Source organism: Erinaceus europaeus, chromosome 12, assembly GCF_950295315.1.
Source record: "Erinaceus europaeus chromosome 12, mEriEur2.1, whole genome shotgun sequence".
Lineage (NCBI taxonomy): Eukaryota > Metazoa > Chordata > Mammalia > Eulipotyphla > Erinaceidae > Erinaceus > Erinaceus europaeus.
In genome coordinates, this window is record NC_080173.1 from 54208653 (window position 1) to 54221956 (window position 13304).

Sequence of the window (13304 nt, forward strand, 5' to 3'; positions counted from 1 at the left end):
CGGGGCTGTGAGAAAACACAGCCATTCCTAAATACTTTCCTTTAAAGATTAGCTGGTAACCATTTAATTCCTAGCCTCTTTAAATCTTTTGAAACACAATGTACACTTTTTCTTTCTTTTAATGTTTAATCCCAGAATAGCCTCCACTGGGGTTTTACCCAAAAACCACATTTGTGGATCACTGCCCTTGCTGGAGGCTAAGAGGTACAGGGAAATTGGAGGCTGAGTACAAACCATGGAGGAAGGCTTGACGGTTTGACCAAAATAGATGTTAAGTACAATTCATTCCAAACAGAAAAGTGTTAAGGGAGGGGGAAAAAAAAATGTGTTGGCTCCCTCCCTTCTCCACATAGATAAGAATTAACTGTAGATTGGGTGGGGGTATAGCATAATGGCTATGCAGAGAGACTTTCATGTCTGAGGCTCTCAAGTCCCAGGTTCAATCCCCCACACCGCCATAAGCCAGAGCTGAGCAGTGGTCTGGTAAAAAGAAAAAAAAATAGAATTAACTGTAGATTAAAGTCCTTTGATCTCTAGAAACCTGAGGCATCAAGCTGCCCTGGGTTAGTAATCAACAATACTTTGTTTGAACTTGTCTGGTATTTTACGTATCAGCCCTATTATATCCTGACAAAAGTGTAGCTGACTTTAGTCTAACCTGGATCTCTCAGTCCTGTGATCTTGTAGATAAATATGCCACCCTGAACAAAACAGCAACTTGTGTTTTCAAAAATCTTCCAGTTGAGTTCTGAAATCTTCACTGCAGAGCTAACTACCCGCCTACTCATTTGCTTGCACCTTGCACTTTAACTGATTGTAAGCAGAAGCATGGGGAGATGCTAGGCAATTTAAACCCCCACTTTCCTCTTGAACCAAAGTTCCATTTCTTTCTCCTTTCATCTTCCCACACTCCTTTTTGGCTCAAGCCTCACCTTGCCCAGACACCTTCCTTTGCTGTTATCCAGGCATTTCTGAGACAAAAGGATTCGTTTCCTATTTCTCTAATACATTGTGAAGCTCCCCGTCCCCCAGGGCAGTGAGTACTGGTCTGATTCAGCTCTGAACTCCTAAAGTGTTCATGGCAAATACCTGGCACACAGAAATCTTGGGTGACTGGACTGCTGGAAATCCTGTCTTGATCTTGGTGACCAGTATCAAGGCATGTATGAGCCAGCTAGTTGGGAATGGCAGCTGTAGAGGTGGAAGGGATTGGTCTGATAGCTGGGAAAATTTCTCTTGTTGAAACAGGCCCAGCAGCCCCTAACACAAATAACATGTAAACTCTGAACCAACCCACAGAAGACAGTTTGAAAGAAGTATCAGGGAAGGGGATAATTTATGCAACCCTTAGGATGAGGAAAAAAAATAAAGAGAAAGGAAGGGATGTCCTGCCAAATGTACTTAAGACCTCTTCTCTCAAGGAGGAGTTCAAAATGAGAGCAGGGCATTTAGGGGCAGAGCTGCAGTGACACTGGGGCCCCAGAGAGTGAGAATGAGTACAAGTGAAGAAAGACTTGAAAGGCTGGGGGGCTGTGGGGCAGAGGTGGCAAGGCAGCCGCTCAGGAAGGAGGCAGGGTTTCCATCTGGAGAGCCAAGGGGCTGGGGCTGCTGAACAGATGGAGTGAAAGTTGCAGCTGGTGGAGATGCACTTTCATGTGTAAAGTTCGGTCCTTGGAGGATTGTGAGTTCCAACTCTGAAGGCAGCAGTGGGCAGGTGGCTCTGTTCCATGCTCCGCCTTCTCCCCCCACCCTCCATTGCCACCAAAAAAACTCAACATCAACTCTGCGCCAGGACTCAGCCACCATGCCTTCCGCCAGCATCCCTTTCAAGAGGCAGAAGCTGGCATGGTGACACCCTCTCACAGCCAGGATGGCAGAGGATGCAATGCTTTAGCAGCTGAAAGGGGCAGGGAAATAGGGAGGATTAAATCAGCCTCTCTAGGAGGGGACCAGGTGGATTAAGAACAGACATGGAGATGGAGAGAGGGAATCTTTTGAGCCTTCAAAGCTGCCCATGACATACACTTCTCTGCTCTGGTCTTGGTTGAGCTTTGAAGGGGTGGCAGTGGGGAAATGTGAAAACACAAGAGCCACTGAGGTTTGGGTTCAATTTTTTTTTTTTTAACCAGCTCTGGCTTATGGTAGTGGTGGAGAGGTAGAACTTGGGATTTTGGAGCCTCAGGCATGAAAGTCTCTTCGCATAACCATTTTGCTCTCTCCTGCCTGCCAGGCTTGGGTTTTACACCAGTATCGAGATGTTTCTCAAAGAGTATATATATACATATATATATATATATATATATTTTATATCCTTCATTATTTAGGAAATACCTACCCATCAAATCTTCAAGAGATAGGTATTTTTTACATTCTCTGGTTCTAATACAGAGCCACCTAGGTCCTGGCACATTTCACCCTCATCTGTGCAAACAGAGATTACAAGCACAACTTGATACAGCCTATCAATGTTTCTCCATATTTGCTTAGGCTCCTGGGGAAACAGCTATGCAGCCTGGCTAACCCCTCCCAAGAGGAAACAGCATGTGAACAGTGAGCATCACCCTACCTCTTCCCTTTTTCTCTGACCTAGGCTGTGCTCCAGGTCATGAGGAACAGAAATCGTCCACTCTGTCTTGTTAAAATCCAAGGGTTTGTTGTTGTTTTTTAATTTGTGATTTTTGCTTCCTTAAAAAAAAAAAAAACCCAGTCCCTTATTTCTATTGTGTCCATTCCCCCCCCCCCCCCAATATGCCATTGTTCGAGATAATAACTTAAATATTCTTGGGGTGGAGGTAGTCTTTCATTTCCTAGTGAGATGTTTTCTTGGCTCCTTTTCCAAACTTGGCATCAAGACCGAGACCTACAAAAAGGGAGAAACAGGCTTAGTTTTAAGGAGGATAGTGAGATCAACCACTGTTTGGTAAGAGAGGACAAGTCAGCTTTGTTTCTCCTGGTTCAGACGTTAACACTGAACACTGGCTTAATCCAATCCCCCAGTGGTAAAGAATAGTGTTAATGGGGGAGGGGGGGAAGAATCACTAACATTCTGATAATTTCATGTATGTGAATATAAAACACAGTGAGATTGAAAGAAATTTTGGGGGGTGTCAGGCTGTGGTGCACTGGGTTAAGTGCACATAGTATGAAGCAAGGATCCTGGTTTGAGCCCCTGGCTCCCTACCTGCAGAGGGGTGGCTTCACAAGCGGTGAAGCAGGTTTGCAGGTGTCTGTCTTGCCGCCTCTACATCTTCCCCTCTGCTTTCAATTTTTCTCTCTGTCCTACCCAATAAAAAAGAAGAAAAAAAAAAAACAGGAAAAAAAAAAAGCCACCAGGACCAGTGGATTCATAGTGCTGGCACTGAGCCCCAGAGATAACACTAGAGGAAAAAAAAAAAAAAAAACCAAAAACCTTTTTTTCCCTTTTCAGCGAAATTGAAGGAGGGGGGGGGGAGGGAGAGAGAGAGAGAGAGAGAGAGAGAGAGAGACCTGCAGTGCTGCTCCACCAAATGGCAAAGCTTCTCCCTACAGATGGGGATGAGGGGATTGAACCTGGGTCCTTGAGCACCAGATGTGCCACCACGTAGCCCCTGGGGTTAAGACTTCTAAGTAGTTTTTTCAGCTCATGGTCTGGAGGAACCAAGTCACTGGAAGGAAATAACTAAAATGTAATGTTCACTAGGAAGACTGAATTAGAGGTGATGCCTTCTTTTCTCTTAAAATTATTTTCCCTGCAACCAAGGAGAGGACTCAGCAGTAAAAGGCAGGACTTGTACATGTGAGATCCAAAGTCTAATCCTTAGCACTGCAAATGCCAGAATGACATTCTGGTTCTGCCTCTCATAAAACTTTTACATTTTTTCTTTAAAAATTACTAAAGGTAAATTCATAGGGCCGGGGAGACAGCATAATGGCTATACAAAAGGCTTTCATGGCTAAGGCTCTGAGGTCCCAGGTTCAATCCCCAGCACCACCATAAGGCAGAGCTGAGCAGTGCTCTGGTCTTCTGTACCTTTCTTTCTGTAGCTCTCTTTTATGAAAAATAAACAAATAAATAAATAATTTCATAACAAATGGGAGGGTCCTTTGTCCTGTCTCTGCCCCTCTGAATGGACTTTCTCTGAAGGATACTTACCCAAAAACACAAGCACAGTGCCCACCCACTGCATGGAGCTGATGGGATTGGCAAAAAAAACCACAGAGGCCAAAATGGTGAAGAACTTTCGAGTTGTGGTGATGATAGAGCAAGTCAGAGGGCCAAAATACACAACCGTCATGAAGATGAAACTCTGGAGAGAGGCAGAGAAAGGTGAGGTCAGGACAGTTCCTGCTTATCTGCCACAAGGTCTGAAGTCTTTAACGGGACATGAGAACTGACCCTGTCACCCCACCCCCCAATTCCCAACCAAGCCAGTATTTCCTGGGGAGGCCAAACCATTCCCTCTCAAGGCACTCACCTGACCAAGGGCACTGGTCAGGCCAAAGAGCAGGATATTATAGATGATGAAAGGATACCTTTCAGCAAAGCTCAAAAACTCCCAGAGCTCCCCAGTGAATAGGATTCCTAGAAAGAGATGTCAAGATATAAATCTTGTGTGCCTATACCCATACATACATTCATGCAGATTGCTAATAATAATAATTTAATACCCCCCTGTGGAGAGCAGTCTGGAGAACTCTCAAAAGGCTAGAAGTGGACCTATCCTATGACCCTGAAATTCCTCTGGGGATATATCCTAAGGAACCAAACACACCCATCCAAAAAGATGTGTGTACACATATATTCATAGCAGCACAATTTGTAGCAGCCAAAACCCAGGTGTGCAACAACAGATGAATGGCTAAGTTGTGTTATATATACACAATGGAATACTGCTTAGCTATTAAAAATGGTAAATTCACCTTCTTCACCTCATCTTGGATGGAGCTTGAAGGAATCACGGTAAGTGATGTAAGTCAGAAAGAGAAGGATGAATACTGGATGATCTCATTCATAGACAAAAGTTGAAAAATAAGAACAGAAGGGAAAACACAAAGCAGAACTTGGACTGGAGTTGGTGTATTGCACCGAAGTAAAAGACTCTGGGGTAAGGGGAGGGTTCAGTTCCTGCAACATGATGGCAGAGGAGGACCTAGTGGGGGTTAGATTATTATGTGGAAAACTGAGAAATGTTACACATGTACAAACTACTGTTTTTTATTGTCTACTGCAAACCTTAATCCCCAATAAAGAAAAAAAAAGCTAAAAAAATATGTCAGGGAAGAAAAAATGGTAGCCATTTTTACACTGTTTTGTATAGTGTTTATTAATTCAGGAAACAATACAAAAAATCCGAATAAAGGTGACATGAAGCGCAAGGACTGGTGTAAGGATCCCGGTTCGAGGCCCCGGCTTCCCACCTACAGGGGTGTCGCTTCACAGGCGGTGAAGCAGGTCTGCAGGTGTCTATCTTTCTTTCCCCCCTCTCTGTCTTCCCCTCCTCTCCCCATTTCTCTCTGTCCTATCCAACAATAACAACATCAATAAAAACAACAATTACAACAATAAAAAATATGTCACCTGAAAAAATATAATTAAAAAAAATAAATCAAACATAAAAAAAAAAAAACCAAAAAAACAACTTCCAACTTGTGCCTAGATTTGGAAATTCAGGGAGCACCAAATGAAAGCAGATGCAACTCATGTTTGAACTATAGTCAGTATAAAGGCCACACCAAAGTTTCATCTCCCTGAGACAGGATGAGTTCCCAAGTTCCCCCATTTCTAGTACTGAGTGTCTTCCCAGGTGAGGCCTGGCACAGGTTCACCTGATTGCGCCAGTAATGAGTAGCAAGTAGGCTCTGCTGGTGAAGGCTTCTCAGACTTGGCTGTGAGGTCATTTAGAACCGAAGCAGACCTCTGACCTGAGCAAAGTTAGCAACTGGCATCTGACTTGGGATCCACAGGAGGGCAGTCTGCTCTATGGTGAAACATGGAAAGAAGAGAACTGCTCCTTACCAGCTCCCAGCAGCAATGTCGACCAAAGGTTGATGTTCAACATCATGTGGTTAGAGCTTGTTTGATAATGAGCCCGTATGTGGTCCTGGGAAACACCTGTCAGTCCATCCAAGGTCAGAGACAATAGCTGGGAGAGAAAGAGCACAACCTGCAGTGAGAAGGCCAACACGGCACTTCCCTGATCCGACACACAGCACTCTCACTTTTTGAGCCTCCTCAGAAAGCCACTTCCATAAGACAGAATTCTCAGAACAAAATGCTATATTTTGGTCATGGGTGGGGGCCAGGGAGAGTCTATGCTAGTTTTCTTCTCCCCCTAGGCACTCCAGCCGTAGTTGTAATATATAATCAGAGTAGATCAGCAGCCTAACAGTTCCTAACATACTATGAATCCTGTGTTCATGGGCTTAAAACAGCTGCAGTAAGCAACATGGGTTCCATTAAAATGGAAGAGGTCTGGGGGGATAGTATAACAGTAACACAAAAAGACTTTAGTGCCTGAGGCTCCAGTGTCCCAGGTTCAATCCCCAGTACCATCCTCTAGTAAGAAGGAAAGGAGGGGGGAGTCGGGCAATAGTGCAGCGGGTTATAAGTGCACGTGGCGCAAAGCGCAAGGACAGGCGTAAGGATCCCAGTTCGAGCCCCCGGCTCCCCACCGACAGGGGAGTTGCTTCACAGGTGGTGAAGCAGGTCTGCAGGTGTCTATCTTTCTCTCTCCCTCTCTGTCTTCCCCTCCTTTCTCCATTTCTCTCTGTCCAAACAATGATGACATCAATAACAATAATAATAACTACAACAACAACAATTAAAAAAAGGCAACAATAGGGAAAATAAATAAATATAAAAAAATTTTTTTTGAATGGAAAGGAGAGGAAAGGGAAAGAAAGAAAAGGAAAAGAGGTACAAAAAAGAAATGAAATAAAGCCAACTTATTGGGGCCGTGCAGTAGTGCAGGAGGTTAAGCATACATGGCACAAAGCACAAGGGCTGGCGTTAAGGATCCTGGTTCAAGCTCCCGGCTCCCCACCCGCAAGGCGGGTGAAGCAGGTCTCCAGGTGTTTATCTTTCACCCCCCCACCCTACCCCCATCTTCCTGTCCTCTCTCCATTTCTCTCTGTCCTATCTAATAACAATGATAAATACGGGCAACAAAAGGGGGAAAACATAGCCTCCAGGAGCAGTGGATTTGTAATGCAGGTACTGAGTTCCAGCAATAACCTTGGAGGGAAAAAAACAAAACAACAACAACAAAAAAACCCCAAAAAACCCCAACCAATTTAGTCCCAGCACACTGGTCTCCTGGTTTGGAATACATTATTTGAGAAGTTGGATTTAGTGCTCATACTGACTGAATTAGAATCCTGGGCAAAGTCAGCTACTTAATGGCCACGTTACCATGGATAAATGACTTAACCTCTTTGTCTCAGTTTCTTTATTGACAAGTACAGATAACATTATCTAAGATATGAGGTTACTGTTGTAAAAATTAATCTACTAATATGTAAAAAACTTGGAAAAGTGCCTGATACACAGTAAGCAACAGTCACCATAGTGTTATTTTTTCCATTTTTTTAAAGTGTTATTATTATTATTATTTTAAACTCTGGCTTGACAGTTTTTGGAAAGCACAAAGCTCCTTCCCACTGCACCCCCTTTGCTCCCAGGTCTCTGTGACCTCATACCAGCATTCATTCAGACATGGCTTCAGAGTCATCCTTTTCCCATAAGAGGACTTGTGCTAAAGCAAGTACTTTAGACTTTCCACTATGGCCTTAGCAGAGTCAAAAGTCACAGAGCAAGAGACAAAGACCAGAACTGGAGGGCAAGGAGCATCACCACACCACCACCACCACCACACACATCCACCCACCCAAGATGTATAACTTCTAACTAGCTTTCTGGTTCAGATTCCTGAAAAATGCTGCTGTTCCCATCAGGACCACATACCAGGAGCAGCTCTCCATAGCCAATTGTGTGTTCTTCCACCCCAATTACTTTCTTGGGTTTATACATGAAAAGGGCCACTCCAGCCACAATTAGCAACACACACATGTACTTGGCCATTGGATACTTCTTCTTCAAAAGGGTCACTCCAAGGAGCATGACTATAGTGAAGAGACAAAGTGGAAAACTTGGGTAATAAAAGGCATTGATGAGCCCAGCATTTTCCTCCCAGGAACTTGGAAAAGACTCACGGGTGTAAAGACTTAAAAAGGGAATCTATAGAGGACACGAGAATATGATTTGCTAGACAGACAGAGATGACTGAGTAACCGGGTTGAACACAGAGTAGGGAAAGGTAAGGAGCAAAGGTGAAAGATCCATGAAGGAACAGAATGAGAGTGGGGATGGTGGGTAAAAGTAAGAGCTTGGGAGAAAGAAGCTAATGATCAAAATGGTATTTAGGATATACACTGACAACATAAATACATGGGATGCTGAACCAACTGACTTTGTAACAGAGAAAGGTTGGCCTCTAGCTCCCAGTAAGGTTTGTCAGACTATACATACCCATCACTACCAAAGATGAAACAGATGGCAGGACAGGTAGGGGCAAGGGAATGCACAGCAGGCCCTGAGGACAGCATGATGGGAAGGTGAAGACCTAGAGGGACACAGAGCTCTAGCAGAGGAGGAGAATTTACTACAGGAAGAATAAAGACGGAAGATGAGAGACCCATCTTCTGCTTACCTGGGATTGGTTTGCAGGATTTACCAAGGACCTGAAATTAAATCCAGCAAATCATTTCTGAGCATCTGTTATGTGTCAGGTACTGTGCTAGATGCAGTGTTAAGATGAGTAAGTGTGGGGCCTGTACTGGAGACTAGTCTCAGAAAGCAACACTTTCCATCATTCCCAACCCACCATCACCAAACTGCAGTGGCTATGGTCTTATGCAATCTGAATTTTTCAAATACACACCCTCTTTTACTAGTTAAATCACAGGCATGTGGGAAGAATTCTTAGTTCTTTTTGAACAACTTGTGAGGAAACCCTCATCCCAACCTGAGGTTTTACCTGAGTTGGGTAGTTGACAAACTGTAGTGCTGAGTTGCTGGAGACCATGGCACCCAGATAGGAAACAGAACAGGCAGCATAGAGCCAGCTCTGTGTTCGGTCCACTCTGGCAGGGTCAAATAACTGGATCACTAGTAGATTAAGAGAAAGAGAGGAAGAGGGGGAGCAAGGGGGAGAGAGACAGAGACAGAGATCTGGTGAATCAAAATGGCCAGCTGAGCAAAACTCAAAGCTATATGAAAGGCACTTGTCTGCGTCAAATAAGACCAGAATCACAAGCTATGTTGGTGTTTTGTTTTGTTTTGTTTTTAACTAGGAAATCTCCTGAAGATTATTTAATTCTCCAATCCCACCTAACCCTAACAAGCCAAAGCAGGGCAGAAGGGCAGGCACAAGGGCACTCATTCAGGGCAGAGGATCAGTTAGTGCTGCTGCTAGCACAGAGGGCAAAGAGAAAAAATTCAAAACATGCCTGAAACTGACATATAAATGTCAAAAGGGCACAGGGAAAGTATTTGTTTTTAATGGTAATCTGGAACACAGAAAACCCATCCTCTTCTTATTTCTGATTTGGAAACTGATTTAAGGAAATGGGAGTTTGCTCAGTTCCAACACCATGAGCTTTACAGACCCAACAAAGAATTGGAACAGTAATTGTTAAAAGTGGTTTTTTTTAATGTTTACTTATTTATTGGATAGAGACAAAATTAAGAGGGGAGGGAGAGAAGAGAGACACCTATAGCACTGCTTCACCACTTGTGAAGCTTGCCTCCTGCAGGTGGGGAGCAGAGGTTTGAACTGGATTCTTACATACTGTAACATGTGTACTCACCAGCTGCATTACTACTCGGCCCTCGAAAATGAGGTTCTTGAAAGTTTAAAGTCAGGTTTGGATTATTGCCTAAGGTCCAGGACACAGAAGTGAGGGATCACACATTGGATTACTATCTAGGTACTCACAGATCTTGGCAAACACAGCACCGATCATACACTGGATGAAGACCAAAGTTAAGGCAAAAGTGAACGTCTCCTGCTTGGCTCCATCCCCATACTTTCCTCTTGTTCTAAGAGTTAAACGTATGAGACAGACAAGTAAAGAATTAATATATTTCCCTCAGTGCCACTTACTATGCCCACATAAGGCTTTAAAGCTTTCCTGCATCTCTAGAAGTAGGGACATTTTAGTAAGGATTAGAGTTCATTCCAAAAGCACTCGTTTTATTAGATCTATATATACACCCCAAATATTTATTTAAAAAATGGGGCTAGAGGAAATGTGGAAAATTAGATGGGGAAAACGAGCTACCTCAGGCAACAACAGCAACAAACGGATTTGAGATACCTCTGCCCCTTAGAATCAGCTATTTGCATGCATCTGGGAGTTTCAAAGAGGTATCAGCATATGTCTGGAAACTTTAGCCTGTAAAACTCTGGCTCTTGAAACCAATAGGGGAAATAAAACAACTAAGGAGCAAAAACCAACTAGGTTCCAAAAAGTCAGACCAGGTTTAACATTTTGGAAATCTCGGTCTCAGTTACAAAGATGTCAGGAGCAGGAGTAGACGGGACACCAGGCCAGGGGTAAGAAGCTCCGGGACAGACAGGATAGAAGGAATAGCTGCGTCCCAGCCCCGGAGGTGCGCTCACATCTTTTCCTGCAGGATGCCATAGTAGAAATAGCAGACAAAAACTCCAAAAAAACAGAGTGGCAGTCGCAGCCGGTCGGGAACCAAAGAGTTGCTAGCGGCCATGAGACGCCCGGACGACCCGACCGGAGACCCGCTCACAGCCGGCAGCGGCAGTGGCGGCGACGACAGCTCCAGTCGGACATCGCCGACCGGCGACAGGGGCCTCATAGGAGCTGTAAGCGACCGCCTCTCAGCAGGACCCAGCAGTCACCTGCATAATTGCCAGCTCAGAGCCACTGAGGAGGAAATGCTTTAGAAACCAGACAACACTCCCCCCCCCAAAAAAAAAAAAAAAGACCCGCCCCGGGAGCGTGTTATATTTAGTGGCCAGGAAAGTCTGTTGCCCTAAGATTCATGCCTTGCTTTGAGATTTTTTTCCGATCAGGCAATTCCAGAGATAACTACAACCCAGAGCTAGACAGGGTGGCCTAGGAGATCCGCGGGCGTAGAGTGATGACGTTCAAGGATGTGGAGGTAAACAATTGGTTATGCTCTGCACAGACAGACAGGTGGGCGGGAAGGAGGAGGTGCCGCTGGCTGGGCTAGTTGAACAGTAGATCTCGGTGGACAATCAGGCTTCTGCAGGGTCCAAATGCCGGGAAATTCTTGACAGGGCCTTAGCGCCCCCTAGCTGCTGTTCGGCGTCAGCGACTCTACCCCTTCGACCAGAAGAGCGTTTAAGGCCAGGCTTTTGATCAGTCCCCTCCTGGTGCACATCATTCCATGGGCGGGTGGTAGAGTAAACCTCTGCTGGGTCAGACCTCTTGTTCTGTTGTTTGAAGGTACTAAGTAATCCATCTATGTCACCTATATTTCATGCCAACGTTTTCCCCAGTTTGTAAGCTGTGTATATATAATTACTAACTACCTTGTCATCACATGACTGTTCACAAAGGATCAGATGATTTGAGGTTTCTGAAAGTGTTTTACAAACTGTAAAGTGTGCTATGTAAGTTTAAGGCGTCAGTCATTAATCTTTCTCAACTTTGGTGTTACTTCCTCACACCCTAGAGGTGGAAATGGAAACTTACTAAAGTGAATTTTCTTCAGGGTCTTACAACTCACCAACAATGGGGCAAATTTTCTGGCTGCTATCCACTTTTTTTTCCACCATTAATGAGCTACTTGTCTGATCTCTTCCTCACCTAAGAGTCTCACCTACACCTGCGGGTACCAAAAGCTAGGAAAAGACTGGTCCCAGGTCTTTATACTACCCCCCAATCTAGGTAGAGGTTCTCTCTTCTAGTTCCTTTGGCACAGCCTCAGGCAAAGGAAGGAAACTCGGGGCAGCACCACACCCATCACTCCAGGCCTGACTCACTAAGAATTTGGGGGTAGTCCAAACATCTTTGGGGGGTGGGGGGAGGACTAGGAATAGTTTGTCCTTAATCTCCTATTCCCCTTTTTATTATTGGGGTAGGAAGGCCTCTCATACATTTGATTATCTTGCCCATTGGTACACTCAACTGACTCTAAGGCAGTGAGCAGCACCAGGGGTAAGAGACAAGGGATTCAGTCTCAGTTCTGCCTCTTTACCAGTTAGGACTTCAAAGATTTCACTTTTCAGTTGTTTCCTCATCCAGACATAATGGGAATTTTAAAATAACACGGGAAGTACTGGATTCAAATTACTTGGTATCTAGTCCTAGCTCCCTCACTTATCTATCTTTTGCAGTAGAATTTTTCAGTCTTTCTTCCTTCTCCTCATTGGAACAGCAGCATTTACATTTTACTCAAAGTTGTGATATTTCAATGACAGCTTATATAAAGCACATAACAGGATATCTCATGTTTGCCAAGTCAGTGAATGGTAGTTGAGACAGCCTGGATCAGGGGTTCGTTCATCTTTTAGTCTCATGACACATACTTGTAGTTTTAACTATCATTGGGCCAGTCAACTTTTCACCTATACAGTGGAAGTGCATCTTTGTGAAGTTTATTTTTCCTTTTGCGTCCAGGGTTATCTGAGGCTCAATGTTTGCACAATAACTCCACTATTCCTGTATATTGTTCTCTATCTACCCTTCTCCATAGAAACAGGAAAAAATAGAGGGAGAGAGAGACACCTGCGGCACTGTTCCACAGCTTATAAAGCTTCCCTGAGATTGGGACAGGGGCTCTGTAGGTTGAACTCAGGTAATGATAATGTGTGCACTCTACTGGGTACTCCACCAATTGACCCTGTGAAAATGTTTTGTAAACTGGAAAGTACCATCAGAATGCTAGGACAATCATCCCTATATCCCCACATCCCAAAAGCTTTCACAGATTAGCACCATAAAACAAGAATAGTTTTTCTTTTCTTTTTTAAGATTTTATTTATTAATGGGAAAGATGTGAGGGGTGGGGAGAGAGAGAGAGAGAAAACCAGATTATCACTCTGGTACATATGCTGCTGGGGATTGAAGTCAGGACCTCATGTTTGAGAGTCCAGTGCTTTATGCACTGCACCACCTCCTGGACCACAAGAACAGTTTCTTCTATCTGTGTTGTGGATATGAGATGGAAAGTAAACTCAGAGGGGGTGGGTAGTAGCACACCCTGTAAAGTGCACGTTACAATGTGCAAGGACCTGGGTTCAAGCCCCTGGCCCTCTCCTGAG

At 44.3% G+C, this 13304-nt stretch overlaps 1 protein-coding gene across 2 annotated transcripts; it reads right to left on the bottom strand.

Moving 5' to 3' along the window:
- Positions 1-2702: 2702 nt before the first annotated feature.
- Positions 2703-10963, bottom strand: SLC35B1 (solute carrier family 35 member B1). 2 transcript variants are annotated; one of them, XM_007525626.3, is made up of 9 exons: positions 10662-10960; positions 9975-10078; positions 9015-9145; positions 8688-8718; positions 7943-8100; positions 5996-6122; positions 4455-4561; positions 4133-4286; positions 2703-2860 (listed from the first exon to the last, which is right to left on the bottom strand). In XM_007525626.3, exons 1-9 carry the CDS (start codon positions 10868-10870, stop codon positions 2808-2810), a joined length of 1074 nt encoding a protein of 357 aa, XP_007525688.1. In that variant the 5' UTR covers positions 10871-10960; the 3' UTR covers positions 2703-2807. The 2 variants fall into 2 exon arrangements, with proteins under 2 accessions (XP_007525688.1, XP_060059653.1); XM_060203670.1 differs by lacking the exons at positions 7943-8100; positions 8688-8718 and having other exon boundaries at positions 10662-10963.
- Positions 10964-13304: the final 2341 nt, after the last annotated feature.

Coding starts and splice junctions, on each gene's coding strand:
- SLC35B1 (XM_007525626.3), bottom strand. CDS start 10,870: ATGAGGCCCCTGTCGCCGGTCGGCGATGTCCGACTGGAGCTGTCGTCG. Junction 8,719..9,014: donor TTGTCAACTACCCAACTCAG/GTAAAACCTCAG, acceptor ATTTAATTTCAG/GTCCTTGGTAAATCCTGCAA. Junction 4,287..4,454: donor TGACCAGTGCCCTTGGTCAG/GTGAGTGCCTTG, acceptor GCCTCTCTCCAG/AGTTTCATCTTCATGACGGT.